Source organism: Oncorhynchus mykiss, chromosome 1, assembly GCF_013265735.2.
Source record: "Oncorhynchus mykiss isolate Arlee chromosome 1, USDA_OmykA_1.1, whole genome shotgun sequence".
NCBI lineage: Eukaryota > Metazoa > Chordata > Actinopteri > Salmoniformes > Salmonidae > Oncorhynchus > Oncorhynchus mykiss.
In genome coordinates, this window is record NC_048565.1 from 93,526,830 (window position 1) to 93,546,452 (window position 19,623).

General features: G+C 37.2%; 1 protein-coding gene across 1 annotated transcript in view; it reads right to left on the reverse strand.

Annotated features, from left to right (window-relative positions):
• LOC110513667 (dedicator of cytokinesis protein 1) overlaps nucleotides 1-19,623 on the reverse strand; it is a 527,949-nt gene that overhangs the window by 344,425 nt on the left and 163,901 nt on the right. The window contains exon 24 of the mRNA XM_036990103.1: nucleotides 15,712-15,782. Coding sequence (XP_036845998.1) covers nucleotides 15,712-15,782 — 71 coding nt within the window. The remainder of the gene's footprint in view (nucleotides 1-15,711; nucleotides 15,783-19,623) is intronic.

Consider the following 19,623-nt stretch of genomic DNA (forward strand, 5'->3'; position numbering starts at 1 on the left):
GCTAAAGGTTGCAGACCATGTTTCTCTTAATCAAGGGAGTACAAAGGTTGTAAGACCATTGCTGAATATTTTAACCATACCATGTGGTTAAACTCTTAGACTATCGATACCGACAGAATGAGAACAAGTCTTTGATATTAATTACTAGTCTGCAGCTAGGAATTCGGTATCATTGAACTCGAAGAACGACAACCGCTGAAACATCCATTCTAAAAGGAATGTCACTCTGAACAATCCCCTCTAACCACAACCGAGAGAGAGAGGGAGAGAGAGACGGACAATTCTACAAAAGAAATTAACTTTTCACCAGCGATCAAGACGACACACTGAGCGTAAATATATATATTGATTGCAATTGTTCACGAATGAGTGAGTGTTCATGTGTAAAGGATTAGCATTTCAATTGTTATAATTATCACTTTGTAGTGACTTCTTAGTCGACCCCCACTTCCCCTTCTGTCTAACAAGCCACAATACCGGTTTAACCCACTAGGGGCACATCCTCCTATCATTAAATGTACCTTGTTTGTTTGTTTATGCATTTCTGTGAATTACTTAGCTAGTAATAAATAAATGATACAAGACAATTGATGTATGGATGACTCATAGTGAAGACTGGGTTCGTGTAGATAACCAACAATTTACGACGTTTGGAATGAGCCACAGTGTGGCTAAGGTTAGGCATGAGGTTAGCAGTGTGGCTAAATGTTAGGCATGAGGTTAGCAGTGTGGCTAAATGTTAGGCATGAGGTTAGCAGTGTGGTTGAGGTTAGGCATGAGGTTAGCAGTGTGGCTAAAGGTTAGGCATGAGGTTAGCAGTGTGGCTAAATGTTAGGCATGAGGTTAGCAGTGTGGTTGAGGTTAGGCATGAGGTTAGCAGTGTGGCTAAAGGTTAGGCATGAGGTTAGCAGTGTGGCTAAATGTTAGGCATGAGGTTAGCAGTGTGGCTAAATGTTAGGCATGAGGTTAGCAGTGTGGTTGAGGTTAGGCATGAGGTTAGCAGTGTGGCTAAAGGTTAGGCATGAGGTTAGCAGTGTGGCTAAATGTTAGGCATGAGGTTAGCAGTGTGGTTGAGGTTAGGCATGAGGTTAGCAGTGTGGCTAAAGGTTAGGCATGAGGTTAGCAGTGTGGCTAAGGTTAGGCATGAGGTTAGCAGTGTGGCTAAGGTTAGGCATGAGATTAGCAGTGTGGCTAAAGTTAGGCATGAGTTTAACAGTGTGGCTGAGGTTAGGCATGAGGTTAGACGTGTGGTTGAGGTTAGGCATGAGGTTAGCAGTGTGGTTGAGGTTAGGCATGAGGTTAGCAGTGTGGCTAAGGTTAGGCATGAGATTAGCAGTGTGGTTGAGGTTAGGCATGAGGTTAGACGTGTGGTTGAGGTTAGGCATGAGGTTAGCAGTGTGGTTGAGGTTAGGCATGAGGTTAGCAGTGTGGTTGAGGTTAGGCATGAGGTTAGCAGTGTGGCTAAGGTTAGGCATGAGATTAGCAGTGTGGTTGAGGTTAGGCATGAGGTTAGCAGTGTGGTTGAGGATAGTTTTAAAATACAATTCTAGAATTAGGCGGGGCTTCCGACTTTGCAACTTGGTCAGATAGTGACTAGCCAGTCTGTCTGGGTAGAGAGGTGGTCAGATAGTGACTAGCCAGTCTGTCTGGGTAGAGAGGTGGGTCAGATAGTGACTAGCCAGTCTGTCTGGGTAGAGAGGTGGTCAGACAGTGACTAGCCAGTCTGTCTGGGTAGAGAGGTGGGTCAGATAGTGACTAGCCAGTCTGTCTGGGTAGAGAGGTGGTCAGACAGTGACTAGCCAGTCTGTCTGGGTAGAGAGGTGGGTCAGATAGTGACTAGCCAGTCTGTCTGGGTAGAGAGGTGGTCAGACAGTGACTAGCCAGTCTGTCTGGGTAGAGAGGTGGGTCAGATAGTGACTAGCCAGTCTGTCTGGGTGGAGAGGTGGTCAGAGCGTGATGTCTATGGAATGCTGTACATTGAGCTAAGCTTTTTCAACAGCACAATAACCACGGTGATGTGTTCCTCTGAATATGCCCTTTAAAACGTAGAGACCGTTTCAGAGGGGCAGCGTACCCTTAACCGCAAGGCATTATGGACAAAATGTCATGTCCTTCCAGTACAGAGTTTAGACAGGACAATGTCCCAAAGTCACTTCCCTAATACAGACCTGTCTGGTCACACGACCCTTCCCTAATACAGACCTGTCTGGTCACATGACCCTTCACTAATACAGACCTGTCTGGTCACATGACCCTTCCCTAATACAGACCTGTCTGGTCACATGACCCTTCACTAATACAGACCTGTCTGGTCACACGACCCTTCCCTAATACAGACCTGTCTGGTCACATGACCCTTCACTAATACAGACCTGTCTGGTCACATGACCCTTCACTAATACAGACCTGTCTGGTCACATGACCCTTCCCTAATACAGACCTGTCTGGTCACATGACCCTTCACTAATACAGACCTGTCTGGTCACATGACCCTTCCCTAATACAGACCTGTCTGGTCACATGACCCTTCACTAATACAGACCTGTCTGGTCACATGACCCTACACTAATAAAGACCTGTCTGGTCACATGACACTTCCCAACGGGCACCCTGTTCCCTCTATAGTGCAGTACAGCAGGCACCCTATTCCCTCTATAGTGCAGTACAGCAGGCACCCTATTCCCTCTGTAGTGCAGTACAGCAGGCACCCTATTCCCTCTATAGTGCAGTACAGCAGGCACCCTATTCCCTATGTAGTGCAGTACAGCAGGCACCCTATTCCCTATGTAGTGCAGTACAGCAGGCACCCTGTTCACTCTGTAGTGCAGTAATTTGCTCAGGACCCAATTTGGGCCCAGCCACAGTTCTGCATGAATAACGTCAGAACATCATGTTTAACATTCAGTCAACGTAGGCTAGAATTTGTTCTGCATGAGCAGTTGAACAGCTCAGCTTCATGAATGTAGAACAGGACGCTAGTGAATAAGGACGAACATCTCAGGTAGACGCTTCAAACTAAATCCATGGATGTATAACAAACACAGACCCTTATGTTACAATATTACATCAGCTAGTCTGTAAAACTGGAGTGTCCTAGTGATATATTCATCTAGTGTCCTGGTGATCTATTCATCTAGTGTCCTAGTGATCCATTCATCTAGTGTCCTAGTGATCTATTCATCTAGTGTCCTAGTGATCTATTCATCTAGTGTCCTAGTGATGTATTCATCTAGTGTCCTAGTGATGTATTCATCTAGTGTCCTAGTGATCTATTCATCTAGTGTCCTAGTGATCTATTCATCTAGTGTCCTAGTGATGTATTCATCTAGTGTCCTAGTGATCTATTCATCTAGTGTCCTAGTGATCTATTCATCTAATGTCCTAGTGATCTATTCATCTAGTGTCCTAGTGATCTATTCATCTAGTGTCCTAGTGATCTATTAATCGAGTGTCCTAGTAATCTAGTAATCTAGTAATCTAGTGATCCATTCATCTAGTGATCCATTCATCTAGTGATCCATTCATCTAGTGATCCATTCATCTAGTGATCCATTCATCTAGTGATCCATTCATCTAGTGATCTATTAATCTAGTGATCCATTAATCTAGTGATATATTAATATATTGTCCTAGTGATCTATTAATCAAGTGATCTAGTAATCTAGTAATCTAGTAATCTAGTGATCTAGTGATCTAGTGATCTATTAATCTAGTGATCTAGTAATCTAGTGTCCTAGTGACCTATTATTCTAGTGATCTATTAATCTACTGATCTATTAATCTAGTGATATATTAATCTAGTAATCTAGTGTCCTAGTGATCTATGAATCTAGTGATCTATGAATCTAGTGATCTATTAACCTATGAATTGAGTGATCTATTAATCGAGTGATCTATTAATCTAGTGTCCTAGTGATCTATTAATCTAGTGATCCATTAATCTAGTGATATATTAATATATTGTCCTAGTGATCTATTAATCTAGTGATCTAGTAATCTAGTAATCTAGTAATCTAGTAATCTAGTGATCTAGTGATCTATTAATCTAGTGATCTAGTAATCTAGTGTCCTAGTGATCTATTAACCTAGTGATCCATTAATCTAGTGATATATTAATATATTGTCCTAGTGATCTATTAATCTAGTAATCTAGTAATCTAGTAATCTAGTGATCTAGTGATCTATTAATCTAGTGATCTAGTAATCTAGTGTCCTAGTGACCTATTATTCTAGTGATCTATTAATCTACTGATCTACTGATATATTAATCTAGTGATATATTAATCTAGTAATCTAGTGTCCTAGTGATCTATGAATCTAGTGATCTATGAATCTAGTGATCTATTAACCTATGAATTGAGTGATCTATTAATCGAGTGATCTATTAATCTAGTGATTTATTAATCTTGTGTTCTAGTAATCTAGTGATCTCATAATCTAGCGATCTATTAATCTAGTGATCTCATAATCTATTGATCTATTAATCTAGTGATCTATTAATCTAGTGATATATTATTCTTGTGTTCTAGTAATCTAGTGATCTCATAATCTAGCGATCTATTAATCTAGTGATCTCATAATCTATTGATCTATTAATCTAGTGATATATTAATCTAGTGTCCTATTAATCTAGTGTCCTATTAATCTAGTGTCCTATTAATCTAGGGTCCTATTAATCTAGTGATCTATCAATCTAGTGATCTATTAATCTATTATTCTAGTGTCCTAGTGATCTATTAATCGAGTGATCTATTAATCTAGTGATCTATTAGTCTAGTGTCCTAGTGATCTATTAATTTAGTGATATATTAATCTAGTGATATATTAATCGAGTGATCTATTAGTCTAGTGATCTATTAATCTAGTGATATATTAATCGAGTGATCTATTAGTCTAGTGATCTATTAGTCTAGTGATCTATTAATCTAGTGATATATTAGTCTAGTGATCTATTAATCTAGTGTCCTAGTGATCTATTAATCTAGTGATCTATTAATCTAGTGATCTATTAATCTAGTGATCTATTAGTCTAGTGATCTATTAATCTAGTGATATATTAATCGAGTGATCTATTAGTCTAGTGATCTATTAGTCTAGTGTCCTAGTGATCTATTAGTCTAGTGATATATTAATCTAGTGATATATTAGTCTAGTGATATATTAATCTAGTGATCTATTAGTCTAGTGATCTATTAATCTAGTGATATATTAATCTAGTGATATATTAATCTAGTGATATATTAGTCTAGTGATATATTAATCTAGTGATATATTAGTCTAGTGATATATTAATCTAGTGATCTATTAGTCTAGTGATATATTAATCTAGTGATCTATTAATCTAGTGATCTATTAATCTAGTGATCTATTAATCTAGTGATCTATTAATCTAGTGATCTATTAATCTAGTGATCTATTAATCTAGTGATCTATTAGTCTAGTGATCTATTAATCTAGTGATATATTAATCTAGTGTACAGTGATCTATTAATCTAGTGATCTATTAATCTAGTGATCTATTAATCTAGGGATCTATTAATCTAGTGATATATTAATCTAGTGATCTATTAATCTAGTGTACAGTGATCTATTAATCTAGTGATCTATTAGTCTAGTGTCCTAGTGATCTATTAATCTAGGGATCTATTAATCTAGTGATATATTAATCTAGTGATCTATTAATCTAGTGATCTATTAATCTAGTGATCTATTAGTCTAGTGATATATTAATCTAGTGATCTATTAATCTAGTGATCTATTAGTCTAGTGATATATTAATCTAGTGATCTATTAATCTAGTGATCTATTAGTCTAGTGATATATTAATCTAGTGATCTATTAATCTAGTGATATATTAATCTAGTGATATATTAATCTAGTGATCTATTAGTCTAGTGATATATTAATCTAGTGATCTATTAATCTAGTGATCTATTAATCTAGTGATATATTAATATATTGTCCTAGTGATATATTAATCTAGTGATATATTGATCTAGTGATATATTAATCTAGTGATATATTAATCTAGTGATCTATTAATCTAGTGATCTATTAATCTAGTGATCTATTAATCTAGTGATATATTAATCTAGTGATATATTAATCTAGTGATATATTAATCTAGTGATATATTAATCTAGTGATCTATTAATCTAGTGATATATTAATCTAGTGATATATTAATATATTGTCCTAGTGATCTATTAATCTAGTGATATATTAATCTAGTGATATATTAATCTAGTGATATATTAATCTAGTGATCTATTAATCTAGTGATCTATTAATCTAGTGATATATTAATCTAGTGATCTATTAGTCTAGTGATCTATTAATCCAGTGTTCTAGTGATCTATTAATCTAGTGATCTATTAATCGAGTGATATATTAATCTAGTGATCTATTAGTCTAGTGATATATTAATCTAGTGATCTATTAATCTAGTGATCTATTAATCTAGTGATATATTAGTCTAGTGATATATTAATCTAGTGATCTATTAATCTAGTGATATATTAGTCTAGTGATATATTAATCTAGTGATCTATTAATCTAGTGATATATTAGTCTAGTGATCTATTAATCTAGTGATCTATTAATCTAGTGTTCTAGTGATCTATTAATCTAGTGATCTATTAATCTAGTGATATATTAATCTAGTGATATATTAATCTAGTGATCTATTAATCTAGTGATCTATTAATCTAGTGTTCTAGTGATCTATTAATCTAGTGATATATTAATCTAGTGATCTATTAATCTAGTGATCTATTAATCTAGTGATATATTAGTCTAGTGATATATTAATCTAGTGATCTATTAATCTAGTGATATATTAGTCTAGTGATCTATTAATCTAGTGATCTATTAGTCTAGTGATCTATTAGTCTAGTGATATATTAGTCTAGTGATATATTAATCTAGTGATCTATTAATCTAGTGTTCTAGTGATCTATTAATCTAGTGATCTATTAATCGAGTGATATATTAATCTAGTGATCTATTAGTCTAGTGTCCTAGTGATCTATTAGTCTAGTGATATATTAATCTAGTGATATATTAGTCTAGTGATATATTAATCTAGTGATCTATTAATCTAGTGATCTATTAATCTAGTGATCTATTAATCTAGTGATCTATTAATCTAGTGATCTATTAGTCTAGTGATCTATTAGTCTAGTGATATATTAGTCTAGTGATATATTAATCTAGTGATCTATTAATCTAGTGTTCTAGTGATCTATTAATCTAGTGATCTATTAATCTAGTGATCTATTAATCTAGTGATCTATTAGTCTAGTGATCTATTAGTCTAGTGATCTATTAATCTAGTGATCTATTAATCGAGTGATATATTAATCTAGTGATCTATTAGTCTAGTGATCTATTAATCTAGTGATCTATTAGTCTAGTGATCTATTAATCTAGGGTACTATTAATTTATTAATCCAGTGATATATTGATATATTGATCTAGTGATATATTGATATATTAATCTAGTGATATATTAATCTAGTGATCTATTAATCTAGTGATCTATTAATCTAGTGATCTATTAATCTAGTGATATATTAGTCTAGTGATCTATTAATCTAGTGATCTATTAATCTTGTGATCTATTAATCTTGTGTTCTAGTGTCCTATTCATCTAGTGTCCTATTCATCTAGTGTCCTATTCATCTAGTGTCCTATTCATCTAGTGTCCTATTCATCTAGTGTCCTATTCATCTAGTGTCCAATTAATCTAGTGATCTATTGATATAGTGTCCTAGTGATCAATTAATCTAGTGTCCTAGTGATCAATTAATCTAGTGTACAGTGATCTATTAATCTTGTGTCCTATTAATCTAGTGATCTATTAATCTTGTGATCTATTAATCTTGTGTTCTAGTGTCCTATTCATCTAGTGTCCTATTCATCTAGTGTCCTATTCATCTAGTGTCCTATTCATCTAGTGTCCAATTAATCTAGTGATCTATTGATATAGTGTCCTAGTGATCAATTAATCTAGTGTCCTAGTGATCAATTAATCTAGTGTACAGTGATCTATTAATCTTGTGTCCTATTAATCTAGTGATCTATTAATCTTGTGTCCTATTAATCTCGTGTCCTATTAATCTCGTGTCCTATTATTATAGTGTCCTATTAATCTAGAGTCCTATTAATCTAGTGCCCTATTAATCTAGGGTCCTATTAATCTAGGGTCCTATTAATCTAGGGTACTATTAATTTATTAATCCAGTGATCCAGTGATATATTGATATATTGATATATTGATCTAGTGATATATTGATCTAGTGATACATTGATATATTGATATATTGATCTAGTGATATATTGATATATTGATCTAGTGATATATTGATCTAGTGATACATTGATATATTGATATATTGATCTAGTGATATATTGATCTAGTGATATATTAATCTAGTGATACATTGATATATTGATATATTGATCTAGTGATATATTGATATATTGATCTAGTGATATATTGATCTAGTGATATATTGATCTAGTGATATATTGATCTAGTGATATATTGATCTAGTGATATATTAATCTAGTGATACATTGATATATTGATCTAGTGATATATTGATATATTGATATATTAATCTAGTGATACATTGATCTAGTGATATATTGATATATTGATCTAGTGATATATTGATATATTGATCTAGTGATATATTGATATATTGATATATTGATCTAGTGATATATTGATCTAGTGATACATTGATCTAGTGATATATTGATATAGTGATATATTGATATATTGATATATTGATCTAGTGATATATTGATCTAGTGATATATTGATATATTGATATATTGATCTAGTGATATATTGATATATTGATCTAGTGATATATTGATCTAGTGATACATTGATATATTGATCTAGTGATATATTGATATATTGATATATTGATCTAGTGATACATTGATCTAGTGATATATTGATATAGTGATATATTGATCTAGTGATATATTGATATATTGATATATTGATATATTGATCTAGTGATATATTGATATATTGCCAAAACCTTGATGTGCACCTTTATAAAAGCTTTTCTAATTAAAATGTTATTTTGTCAAATTAAATCAATACAATACGATGATATAACATTCATGGCAGGTCAGATTAACCACTGCACTGTTGGTGAAGCAGCAGTTCCACGTTCCCACGGCAACCGGGACTATATATAACCAACCCACATGGTACAGCTGGTGAATGTTAAGTGGTGTGCGTGCGTGTTTGTGTGTTTGTGTGTGTGTGTGTGTGTGTGTGTGTATGAAGCACAGAGCCTAAAGGTAAGTAGCTCGAGGATAACGAGGTGTGACCACTCACACTGCACAAGCCACAATATCAAATCAGTTCTTTAATCCAAACCAATTGTTAAAGGTAATCGCCCCCCCCAAAAAAATAATAAAGGGGAGACAATCTCTAAAACACGGAATGTAATTTCAAAGACAAAAGACAAACCCATTGACCAAGGCTCTTTAGTCTCTCTCTACCATGTCAGAGCGCTTTACCTTAATCAGTCAAATCATTTACACGTGTCTTAGATTTCTTAGATTGACTTTGTAACTCACAGCTTTTTCAGATTCACTCCTGCACCTCTTCCTTGGCTTCGGGCATCCTTACATGTACAGATAATGACACTACAGCACAGTCGAACACGAGTCACAGATAATGACTACAGTATACAGGAGTCACAGAAAATGACACTACAGTACAGTCGAAGAGGAGTCACAGATAATGACTACAGTATTCAGGAGTCACAGATAATGACACTACAGTACAGTCGAACAGGAGTCACAGATAATGACAATACAGTATACAGGAGTCACAGATAATGACTACAGTATTCAGGAGTCACAGATAATGACACTACAGTACAGTCGAACAGGAGTCACAGATAATGACTACAGTATTCAGGAGTCACAGATAATGACAACACAGTATACAGGAGTCACAGAAAATGACACTACAGTACAGTCGAAGAGGAGTCACAGATAATGACTACAGTATTCAGGAGTCACAGATAATGACACTACAGTATTAAGGAGTCACAGATAATGACACTACAGTATTCAGGAGTCAAATATAATGATACTACAGTATTCAGGAGTCACAGATAATGACACTACAACATTCAGGAGTCACAGATAATGACACTACAGTATTCAGGAGTCACAGATAATGACATTACAGTATTCAGGAGTCACAGATAATGGCATTACAGTATTTAGGAGTCACAGATAATGACACTACAGTATTCAGGAGTCACAGATAATGACACTACAGTATTCAGGAGTCACAGATAATGACACTACAATATTCAGGAGTCACAGATAATGACACTACAGTATTCAGGAGTCACAGATAATGACACTACAGTATTCAGCAGTCACAGGTAATGGTATTACAGTATTCAGGAGTCACAGATAATGACACTACAGTATTCAGGAGTCACAGATAATGACACTACAGTATTCAGGAGTCACAGATAATGACACTACAGTATTCAGGAGTCACAGATAATGACACTACAGTATTCAGGAGTCACAGATAATGACACCACAGTACAGTCGAACAGGAGTCACAGATAATGACTACAGTATTCAGGAGTCACAGATAATGACACCACAGTACAGTCGAACAGGAGTCACAGATAATGACTACAGTATTCAGGAGTCACAGATAATGACACTACAGTACAGTCGAACAGGAGTCACAGATAATGACTACAGTATTCAGGAGTCACAGATAATGACAACACAGTATACAGGAGTCACAGAAAATGACACTACAGTACAGTCGAAGAGGAGTCACAGATAATGACTACAGTATTCAGGAGTCACAGATAATGACACTACAGTATTAAGGAGTCACAGATAATGACACTACAGTATTCAGGAGTCAAATATAATGATACTACAGTATTCAGGAGTCACAGATAATGACACTACAACATTCAGGAGTCACAGATGACACTACAGTATTCAGGAGTCACAGATAATGGCATTACAGTATTTAGGAGTCACAGATAATGGCATTACAGTATTTAGGAGTCACAGATAATGACACTACAGTATTCAGGAGTCACAGATAATGACACTACAGTATTCAGGAGTCACAGATAATGACACTACAATAGTCAGGAGTCACAGATAATGACACTACAGTATTCAGGAGTCACAGATAATGACACTACAGTATTCAGGAGTCACAGATAATGGTATTACAGTATTCAGGAGTCACAGATAATGACATTACAGTATTCAGGAGTCACAGATAATGACAATACAGTATACAGGAGTCACAGAAAATGACCCTACAGTACAGTCGAAGAGGAGTCACAGATAATGACTACAGTATTCAGGAGTCACAGAAAATGACACTACAGTACAGTCGAACAGGAGTCACAGATAATGACTACAGTATTCAGGAGTCACAGATAATGACACCACAGTACAGTCGAACAGGAGTCACAGATAATGACTACAGTATTCAGGAGTCACAGATAATGACAACACAGTATACAGGAGTCACAGAAAATGACACTACAGTACAGTCGAAGAGGAGTCACAGATAATGACACTACAGTATTAAGGAGTCACAGATAATGACACTACAGTATTCAGGAGTCAAATATAATGATACTACAGTATTCAGGAGTCACAGATAATGACACTACAACATTCAGGAGTCACAGATGACACTACAGTATTCAGGAGTCACAGATAATGACATTACAGTATTCAGGAGTCACAGATAATGGCATTACAGTATTTAGGAGTCACAGATAATGACACTACAGTATTCAGGAGTCACAGATAATGACACTACAATAGTCAGGAGTCACAGATAATGACACTACAGTATTCAGGAGTCACAGATAATGACACTACAGTATTCAGGAGTCACAGATAATGGTATTACAGTATTCAGGAGTCACAGATAATGACATTACAGTATTCAGGAGTCACAGATAATGACAATACAGTATACAGGAGTCACAGAAAATTACCCTACAGTACAGTCGAAGAGGAGTCACAGATAATGACTACAGTATTCAGGAGTCACAGAAAATGACACTACAGTACAGTCGAACAGGAGTCACAGATAATGACTACAGTATTCAGGAGTCACAGATAATGACACCACAGTACAGTCGAACAGGAGTCACAGATAATGACTACCGTATTCAGGAGTCACAGATAATGACACTACAGTACAGTCGAACAGGAGTCACAGATAATGACTACAGTATTCAGGAGTCACAGATAATGACAACACAGTATACAGGAGTCACAGAAAATGACACTACAGTACAGTCGAAGAGGAGTCACAGATAATGACACTACAGTATTCAGGAGTCACAGATAATGACACTACAATATTCAGGAGTCACAGATAATGACACTACAGTATTCAGGAGTCACAGATAATGACACTACAGTATTCAGGAGTCACAGATAATGGTATTACAGTATTCAGGAGTCACAGATAATGACACTACAGTATTCAGGAGTCACAGATAATGACATTACAGTATTCAGGAGTCACAGATAATGACATTACAGTACAAGTCAAACAGGAGTCACAGAAGGACATTACAGTATTCAGGAGTCACAGATAATGACACTACAGTACAAGTCAAACAGGAGTCACAGAATGACATTACAGTATTCAGGAGTCACAGATAATGACACTACAGTACAAGTCAAACAGGAGTCACAGAATGACATTACAGTATTCAGGAGTCACAGATAATGACAACACAGTATACAGGAGTCACAGAAAATGACACTACAGTACAGTCGAAGAGGAGTCACAGATAATGACTACAGTATTCAGGAGTCACAGATAATGACACTACAGTATTAAGGAGTCAAATATAATGATACTACAGTATTCAGGAGTCACAGATAATGACACTACAACATTCAGGAGTCACAGATAATGACACTACAGTATTCAGGAGTCACAGATAATGACATTACAGTATAGTCTAACAGGAGTCACAGATAATGACAACACAGTATACAGGAGTCACAGAAAATGACACTACAGTACAGTCGAAGAGGAGTCACAGATAATGACACTACAGTATTCAGGAGTCACAGATAATGACACTACAATATTCAGGAGTCACAGATAATGACACTACAGTATTCAGGAGTCACAGATAATGACACTACAATATTCAGGAGTCACAGATAATGACACTACAGTATTCAGGAGTCACAGATAATGACACTACAGTATTCAGGAGTCACAGATAATGGTATTACAGTATTCAGGAGTCACAGATAATGACACTACAGTATTCAGGAGTCACAGATAATGACATTACAGTATTCAGGAGTCACAGATAATGACATTACAGTACAAGTCAAACAGGAGTCACAGAAGGACATTACAGTATTCAGGAGTCACAGATAATGACACTACAGTACAAGTCAAACAGGAGTCACAGAATGACATTACAGTATTCAGGAGTCACAGATAATGACACTACAGTACAAGTCAAACAGGAGTCACAGAATGACATTACAGTATTCAGGAGTCACAGAAAATGACAACACAGTATACAGGAGTCACAGAAAATGACACTACAGTACAGTCGAAGAGGAGTCACAGATAATGACTACAGTATTCAGGAGTCACAGATAATGACACTACAGTATTAAGGAGTCAAATATAATGATACTACAGTATTCAGGAGTCACAGATAATGACACTACAACATTCAGGAGTCACAGATAATGACACTACAGTATTCAGGAGTCACAGATAATGACATTACAGTATAGTCTAACAGGAGTCACAGATAATGACAACACAGTATACAGGAGTCACAGAAAATGACACTACAGTACAGTCGAAGAGGAGTCACAGATAATGACACTACAGTATTCAGGAGTCACAGATAATGACACTACAATATTCAGGAGTCACAGATAATGACACTACAGTATTCAGGAGTCACAGATAATGACACTACAGTATTCAGGAGTCACAGATAATGGTATTACAGTATTCAGGAGTCACAGATAATGACACTACAGTATTCAGGAGTCACAGATAATGACATTACAGTATTCAGGAGTCACAGATAATGACATTACAGTACAAGTCAAACAGGAGTCACAGAAGGACATTACAGTATTCAGGAGTCACAGATAATGACACTACAGTACAAGTCAAACAGGAGTCACAGAATGACATTACAGTATTCAGGAGTCACAGATAATGACACTACAGTACAAGTCAAACAGGAGTCACAGAATGACATTACAGTATTCAGGAGTCACAGATAATGACAACACAGTATACAGGAGTCACAGAAAATGACACTACAGTACAGTCGAAGAGGAGTCACAGATAATGACTACAGTATTCAGGAGTCACAGATAATGACACTACAGTATTAAGGAGTCAAATATAATGATACTACAGTATTCAGGAGTCACAGATAATGACACTACAACATTCAGGAGTCACAGATAATGACACTACAGTATTCAGGAGTCACAGATAATGACATTACAGTATAGTCTAACAGGAGTCACAGATAATGACAACACAGTATACAGGAGTCACAGAAAATGACACTACAGTACAGTCGAAGAGGAGTCACAGATAATGACACTACAGTATTCAGGAGTCACAGATAATGACACTACAATATTCAGGAGTCACAGATAATGACACTACAGTATTCAGGAGTCACAGATAATGACACTACAGTATTCAGGAGTCACAGATAATGGTATTACAGTATTCAGGAGTCACAGATAATGACACTACAGTATTCAGGAGTCACAGATAATGACATTACAGTATTCAGGAGTCACAGATAATGACATTACAGTACAAGTCAAACAGGAGTCACAGAAGGACATTACAGTATTCAGGAGTCACAGATAATGACACTACAGTACAAGTCAAACAGGAGTCACAGAATGACATTACAGTATTCAGGAGTCACAGATAATGACACTACAGTACAAGTCAAACAGGAGTCACAGAATGACATTACAGTATTCAGGAGTCACAGATAATGACAACACAGTATACAGGAGTCACAGAAAATGACACTACAGTACAGTCGAAGAGGAGTCACAGATAATGACTACAGTATTCAGGAGTCACAGATAATGACACTACAGTATTAAGGAGTCAAATATAATGATACTACAGTATTCAGGAGTCACAGATAATGACACTACAACATTCAGGAGTCACAGATAATGACACTACAGTATTCAGGAGTCACAGATAATGACATTACAGTATAGTCTAACAGGAGTCACAGATAATGATACTACAGTATTCAGGAGTCACAGATAATGACATTACAGTATTGTCTAACAGGAGTCACAGATAATGATACTACAGTATTCAGGAGTCACAGATAATAACATTACAGTATAGTCTAACAGGAGTCCCAGCCAGTGGAGGGAATAAGAAGTAAATCTCATCTCTGTTATGTTAAGTGTGTTATATTCAGTGTGAAAGCATGAGTGTATAGTGTACATAACCAGATGTGTTAAAACATAGATAATGACATTACAGTATAGTCTAACAGGAGTCACAGATAATGTATAGTGTATAGTGTACATTACCAGATGTGTTAAAACATTCACCACGGGACAGCAGTTTCCCTGATGAAAACCCACCTGAGCTCCTTGGGATCGAAGACCAGTTTGACGTCGTTCACGATGGTGGGGACATATCTCAACGCTGCACCCTGGACAAAACAAAAAACGATTAGGATTATCCCTGATCTTAAAGGTGATTAGATGACCAACTGGGTAACAGCCCTGGCCCTCACTAAAACGATTAGGATTATCCCTGATCTTAAAGGTGATTAGATGACCAACTGGGTAACAGCCATGGCCATCACTAGAATGTTGAATGTTAACTACAATATCATAATATTTTGTATGACAGGATGTGTCGTTACGCTTGTCTAGAGTCATCAGTCATTATGCTTGTCTAGAGTCATCAGTCATTATGCTTGTCTAGAGTCATTATGCTTGTCTAGAGCCATCAGTCATTATGCTTGTCTAGAGCCATCAGTCATTATGCTTGTCTAGAGTCATCAGTCATTATGCTTGTCTAGAGCCATCAGTCATTATGCTTGTCTAGAGTCATTATGCTTGTCTAGAGTCATTATGCTTGTCTAGAGTCATCAGTCATTATGCTTGTCTAGAGTCATTATGCTTGTCTAGAGTCATCAGTCATTATGCTTGTCTAGAGTCATTATGCTTGTCTAGAGTCATTATGCTTGTCTAGAGTCATTATGCTTGTCTAGAGTCATTATGCTTGTCTAGAGTCATCAGTCATTATGCTTGTCTAGAGGCATCAGTCATTATGCTTGTCTAGAGGCATCAGTCATTATGCTTGTCTAGAGCCATCAGTCAGGGAGGGAGGGAGGGAGGCGGGAGGGAGGGAGGTAGGGTGGGAGGGGAGGGAGGGAGGGGAGGGAGGGAGGGAGGGAGGGAGGGAGGGAGGGAGGGAGGGAGGGAGGGAGGGAGGGAGGGAGGGAGGGAGGGAGGGAGGGAGGGAGGGAGGGAGGGAGGGAGGGAGGGAGGGAGGGAGGGATATCAGAAAATACCTTGAGGAGGAGCTAAAGAGGAAGAACGCAGAGAATCCCCGGGACACAGAACAGGCCAGGTCAGAGAGAGAGAGAGATGCCCCGGGACACAGAACAGGCCAGGTCAGAGAGAGAGAGAGAGATGCCCCGGGACACAGAATAGGTCAGAGGGCGCAAGAGAGAGAGTGTGAGAGAGAGAGCACAGGAGAGAGCACAAGGGAGAGAGTGTGATAGAGAGCACAAGAGAGAGCGAGAGAGATGCGTCGGGACACAGAACAGGTCAGAGAGAGAACACAGACATAGATAACAGTTGCAGAAGAAATACATATGAACACAGAGGGGAGGGAGGCACATGGAGAGATCTATTCAGAAAGACAATGAACACAGAGGGGAACAACACACAGACAACAATAGGAGATACAGTACCAGTCAAACGTTTGGACACACCTACTTATTCCAGGGTTTTTCTTTATTTTTTTTTGGCATTGTAGAATAATAAGTGAAAACATCAAAACTATGAAATAACACATATGGAATCATGTACAGTAGTAAGCAACAAAAAAAAGTGTTAAATCAAAATATATTTTATATTTCAAATTCTTCAAATAGCCACCCTTTGCCTTGATGACAGCTTTGCTGAATGGAAGACCCAGAGTTACCTCTGCTGCAGGGGATAAGTTCATTAGAGCACCTTAGATTGCAGCCCAAAATAATACTTCACAGTGTTCAAGTAACAGACACACATCAACTGTTCAGAGACTGCTTGAATCAGACCTTCATGGTCGAATTTCTGCAAAGAAACCACTACTAAAGGACACCAATAATACGAAGAGACTTGCTTGGGCCAAGAAACATGAGCAATTAGACTGGTGGAAATCTGCCGTTCGGTCTGATGAGTCAAAATGTGAGATTTTTTGGTTCCAACCACTGTGTCTTTGTGAGACGCAGAGTAGATGAATGGATGATCTCTGCATGTGTGGTTCCCACCGTGAAGCATGGAGGAGGAGGTGTGATGGTGCCTGGTTGGTGACAGGGTCTGTGACTTATTTTGAATTCAAGACACACTTATACAGCATGGCTACCACAGAATTCTGCAGCGATACGCCAACACATTAGGTTTGGGCTTAGTGGGACTATCATTTGTTTTTCAACAGGACAATGACCCAACACACCTCCAGGCTGTGTAAGGGCTATTTGACCAAGAAGGAGAGTGATAGAGTGCTGCATCAGATGACCTGGCCTCCACAATCACCCGACCTCAACTCAATTGAGATGGTTTGGGATGAGTTGGACCGCAGAGTGAAGGAAAAGCAGTCAACAAGTGCTCAGCATATGTGGGAACTCCTTCAAGACTGTTGGAAAAGCATTCCTCGTGAAGCTGGTTGAGAGAATGCCAAGAGTGTGCAAAGCTGTCATCAAAGCAAAGGGAGGCTACTTCGAAGAATCAAAATTCAAAAAATATTTTTGTTTTAACACTTTTTTTAGTTACTACATGATTCCATGTGCGTTATTTCATAGTTTTGATGTCTTCACTATTATTCTACATTGTAGAACATACTACAAAAATATAGAAAAACCCTTGAATGAGTAGATGGGTCCAAACTTTTGACTGGCTCTGTATATTGTCCTTTACCCCAAGGAGAGCATGATACATATTGACCAATTAATTAGGGACGATTTCAATCAGTAATCAGCCTTTTTGGATGCCGATTATGGCCGATTACATTGCGATCCACGAGGAAACTGCTGACCACCTGTTACGCGAGTGCAACAAGGAGCCAAGTTAAATTGCTAGCTAGCACTAAACTTCCATCTTATAAAAAACAATCAATATTCACATAATCACTAGTTAACTAGTGGTTGATGATATTACGAGGTTAACCAGCTTGTCCTGCGTTGCATATAATCAATGCGGTGCCTGTTAATTTATCATCGAATCACAGCCTATATATGTATATCTATGTATATGTTTAAACCTGTATATTTAGTTCAAAGAAATCCAGGTTAGCAGGCAACATTAACCAGGTGAAGTTGTGTCACTTCTCTTGCGTTCATCGCACGCAGAGTCAGGGTATATGCAACAGTTTGGGCCGCCTGGCTCGTTGCACGCAGAGTCAGGGTATATGCAACAGTTTGGGCCGCCTGGCTCGTTGCACACAGAGTCAGGGTGTATGCAACAGTTTGGGCCGCCTGGCTCGTTGCACGCAGAGTCAGGGTATATGCAACAGTTTGGGCCGCCTGGCTCGTTGCACGCAGAGTCAGGGTGTATGCAACAGTTTGGGCCGCCTGGCTCGTCGCCAACTAATTTGCCAGAATTTTACGTAATTATGACATAACATTGAAGGTTGTGCAATGTAACAGGAATATTTAGACGTAAGGATGCCACCCGTTAGATAAAATACGTAATGGTTCCGTATTTCACTGAAAGAATAAACTATTTGTTTTCAAAACTGATAGTTTCTGGAAATTGACCATATTAATGACCTAAGGCTCGTATTTCTGTGTCATTATGTTATAATTAAGTCTATGATTTGATAGAGCAGTCTGACTGAGGCAGCAGCAGGCTCGTAAGCATTCATTCAAACTTTACTGCATTTGCCAGCAGCTCTTAGCAATGCTTGATGCACAGAGCTGTTATGACTCCAACCCTATCAACTCCTAAGATTAGGCTGGCAATACTAAAGTGGCTATTAGAACATCCAATAGTGAAAGGTATATGACATACAAATGGTATAGAGAGAAATAGTCCTATAATTCCTATAATAACTACAACCTAAAACTTTTTACCTGGGAATTTTGAAGACTCATGTTAAAAGGAACCACCAGCTTTCATATGTTCTCATGTTCTGAGCAAGGAACTGAAACGTTAGCTTTCTGACATGGCACATATTGCACTTTTACTTTCTTCTCAAAAACTTTGTTTTTGCATTATTTAAACCAAATTGAACATGTTTCAATATTTATTTGAGAGTAAATAGATTTTATTTAAGTA